Genomic DNA, 4,126 nt, shown 5'->3' on the forward strand with positions numbered 1-4,126 from the left:
TGCATTCAGCTATCTCTCCCAGTCTACCTCCTTCCCAGGAGAGGGAGAAGATCGATCTTACAAATATACCGCCCATGTATCATTCTCTAGCTCCTGTTTTTAGCAAACGTAAAGCTCTATCTTTACCTAGACACAGGCCATATGATTGCGCCATTGATTTGCTTGCTGGGGCTCCTCTACCGACTAGCAGGTTGTATAACCTTTCTGGGCCTGAAAAGACTGCCATGAAAGAATACATAGAGGAGTCTTTAAGATCTGGTATTATCCATCTTTCTACATCCCCCGTTGGAGCAGGGTTCTTTTTTGTCTCCAAAAAAGACAAGTCCCTACGCCCTTGCATCGACTATAGGGGTCTTAACCAGATCACCGTTAAAAATAAATATCCACTGCCTCTCATCGACTCCATATACGAACAGCTTCAAGGTGCCACCATTTTTACTAAACTCGATCTCCGTAACGCCTACCATCTCGTCCGCATCCGCGAAGGAGACGAGTGGAAGACTGCTTTTAAGACCCCTTTGGGGCATTTCGAATACCTGGTCATGCCATTCGGGTTGACCAATGCCCCAGCAGTTTTCCAGGCCCTTGTCAATGATGTTCTTCGTGATTTTCTTCAGGTGTTTGTCTTTGTTTATCTTGATGACATCCTCATCTACTCCAAAGACAAGACCCAACACACTCAACATGTCAAAGCCGTCCTGCAACGACTATTGGAGAACCAACTTTTCGTAAAAGCTGAGAAATGTGAATTCCACCAAACCTCCGTCACTTTCTTGGGCTTTATCTTTGAGAGAGGACAGGTAAGGTCTGACCCAGAGAAGATTAAGGCTGTAGTGGAATGGCCTACTCCTACCAACAAGAAACAACTGCAGCGGTTCCTGGGTTTCGCCAATTTTTACAGACGGTTTATTAAGAACTATAGTAAAGTGTCAGCACCCTTAACCCAACTCACCTCTACTCTTAGGCGATTTTGTTGGACTGATGAAGCCGAGAAGGCCTTTGCCGATCTGAAATGTCTCTTCTCCACAGCTCCCATCCTGTTTCACCCTGATACCTCCAGACAATTCATTGTGGAGGTTGATGCTTCAGACACAGGGGTCGGGGCCGTACTGTCCCAGAAATCACTAGACGACGGTAAGCTCCATCCCTGTGCCTTTTTTTCCCGTCGCCTGTCCCCAGCTGAGGCTAACTACGATGTAGGTGACCGTGAGCTATTAGCAATCAAAATGGCCCTGGAGGAATGGAGACATTGGTTGGAGGGATCTGAGCTCCCCTTCATCATATGGACAGATCATAAGAACCTTGCATACCTCCAAGGAGCAAAACGTCTTAATGCACGACAAGCCAGGTGGTCACTATTTTTTGCTCGTTTCCACTTTTCTATTACATACATTCCAGGGTCCCGCAACGTCAAGCCTGACGCCCTTTCCAGGCAATTCTCCATGACTGAGGACTCTGACACCCCAGAGGCCATCCTTCCATCCTCCTGCAAGGTGGGTGCTATAACCTGGCCCATCGAAACTGACATTTTAGAGGCACAACGAACAGAACCTGACCCTGGCACCGGACCTCCTGGACGACTATTCGTCCCCACCGCCATGGTGAGTAGGGTTCTACATTGGCTGCACACAGCAAGGTTCTCATGTCACCCTGGTGTCCGACGCATGCTACATCTGGTCAAGGCGTCCTTCTGGTGGCCGACCTTAAACAAAGATATCAAGGAGTTTATTTCGGCTTGCCCCACGTGCGCCTGGAATAAACATTCTAACCAACCTCCAGCTGGACTTCTCATCCCTCTCCCCGTCCCCAACCGCCCTTGGTCACACATCGCCCTGGACTTCGTCACTGGCCTCCCGGTCTCCAATGGTAATTCTGTCATTTGTACCATTGTCGATCGTTTCTCAAAATCTGCTCATTTCATTCCCCTCTCAAAACTTTCTTCTGCTTTTGAGACTGCCCAGGTGATCACGGACCACGTTTTCCGCCTCCATGGCATCCCGCAGGACATTGTTTCAGACCGGGGTCCTCAGTTCGTCTCCCAGGTCTGGCGGGATTTTTGTCGAGCCTTGGGAGCCAACGTCAGCCTCACTTCAGGGCATCATCCGCAGTCCAACGGCCAGACTGAACGCTGCAACCAAGCACTGGAAGCCGCTCTCAGGTGTGTTGTGGAATCTAACCCTTCATCTTGGTCACAGCATCTGCCTTGGATTGAGTACGCCCACATGTCCCAGACTTCGGCCGCCACCGGGTGGTCACCCTTTGAGGCAGCCATGGGTTTTTCTCCCCCGCTCTTCCCATCACAAGAGGTTGATGTGGGCGTTCCGTCCATCCACCGACATATCAGGCGCTGTCGCCGTGTTTGGCGTCAGACCATAGTGGCATTGGGCAGGACATCGGACCAGAACCAACGGTTCGCTGACCGACACCGTTCTGCAGCTCCCAACTACAAGGTGGGTCAGAAGGTATGGCTTTCGACAAGAGACATTAACATCAAGGACAGTCCTAGGAAGCTTTCCCCTAGGTTGATTGGACCTTTTCCCATTACTGCAATTATAAATAGGTCGGCAGTTAAGCTTCGGCTCCCGCCTTCCATGAAGGTCCATCCCACTTTTCATGTCTCTCTCATCAAGCCCGTCACTACTAGCGACCTTCACCCTCCTGCCAACCTCCCTCCGCCCCCCCGTCTTATTGATGATGCACCCGCCTTTACTGTCCGCCGTCTCCTGGACGTGCGGCGCAGGGGTCGGGGTGTCCAGTACCTGGTGGACTGGGAGGGCTACGGCCCCGAGGAACGCTCCTGGGTTCCTCGTGCTCGGATCTTGGACCCCGGCCTCATCACTTTGTTTTTCAGGGCCCACCCTGAGAAACAACTTCGATCGTCAAGAGCCGATCCTTGAGGAGGGGACACTGTGGGGTTCTGGGGTTTTTGTTTGTCTATCTGTTCACCTTCCCTCCACAGTTAATCAGCTCAACTCCACTCACCTGCTGCCTCTCTGGGAGGACTGCTACTTAAGCAGCTGCCTGGCACCTCTCCAGTGCTGGGACATCTTCTGCCATTGGACCTTTCACGGCTTGGCTCATCAGGTACTCTCCAGGACCTCTCTCACCACTGGATTACGCTCCTGTGGATTCACGGTGTTCCTCCATCCTCCACTTCATCCTTCGTTCCGTCTGGGTCAACCTGCTCCTCTCTCATCCAAACATCTTCCTCCTTCTCCTCTTCAGTCTCCTTCTACAAACAACAAAGTAAGATCAACCTAATCCTACAAATCAAATCAACAAAATATGCCATGAGGATGATTATACTCACCATCTCTCCATCTTCCCTTTCAGCTGCTCGAGTTTTTATTCTACACCTGTAAATAAATTATCACGTAACTTTTGACCTGTTTTCGTGTCCTTACTTCTCTTGGTCTGTCAATTGGGGGTCAACGTTATACCGATCCTGATAGTATTTCCCAGCCAGTGGACCCCCCAGGCAAGACTGAGGAAGTAAGGGCTCAGTCAAGTTCACAAATGAACAATTTAACTTCAATATTACAGCAAATCATAACTCAGCAGCAAACCACCCAAAGCAACCTCCTCGAATTGGGTGGCATGGTGAGCTCTCTACAGAAGGAGATGGCTACACAACCTCGTCCCTCCAGTTTTCTAACAAGACCAAATGGGGAGATTACAAAGGAACCAGACATTCGACCTTCAGAGCTATTTGAAGGTAACACACGCAAATGTGGAGGTTTTATGTTTCAATGTGAACTAGCATTTAAACGCGCCCCCATCACCTACGCCTCGGACTTTGCCCGTATCACCTACGTGGTGGGAGCGCTTAAAGGAGAGGCCTTACAATGGGCACAAGCCTACCTCCAACGACGCTCAGTTGATAACATGTCTTTCTCCAGTTTCTCCAAAGATTTTTTGCTAGCATTTGACCACCCTCTGCAACAAGAGGAAGCTGCACAGAAACTGTTTTCCTTAAGTCAGGGAACGAAGACGGTGGCCAAGCTCGCTATCCACTTCCGCATTCTTGCGGAAGAGTCCGGATGGGGGGAGAAGGCCCTCCGTAGTGCTTTCATAAGAGCTCTTAACCCACAGATAAAGGACAAACTATTGATTGGCAACATTCCAT

The 4,126-nt window shown here is 50.1% G+C and overlaps 1 protein-coding gene across 1 annotated transcript in view; it reads right to left on the minus strand.

Annotated features, from left to right (window-relative positions):
- The window catches only part of carm1 (coactivator-associated arginine methyltransferase 1), a 175,304-nt gene extending 174,618 nt beyond the window's left edge, over nucleotides 1-686 (minus strand). The window contains exon 1 of the mRNA XM_037689301.1: nucleotides 440-686. Coding sequence (XP_037545229.1) covers nucleotides 440-686 — 247 coding nt within the window. The remainder of the gene's footprint in view (nucleotides 1-439) is intronic.
- Between the last annotated feature and the right edge of the window lie 3,440 nt (nucleotides 687-4,126).

The sequence above is a fragment of the Nematolebias whitei genome, chromosome 15 (assembly GCF_014905685.2).
Source record: "Nematolebias whitei isolate Nwh7 chromosome 15, NemWhi1, whole genome shotgun sequence".
Classification (NCBI taxonomy): Eukaryota; Metazoa; Chordata; class Actinopteri; order Cyprinodontiformes; family Rivulidae; genus Nematolebias; species Nematolebias whitei.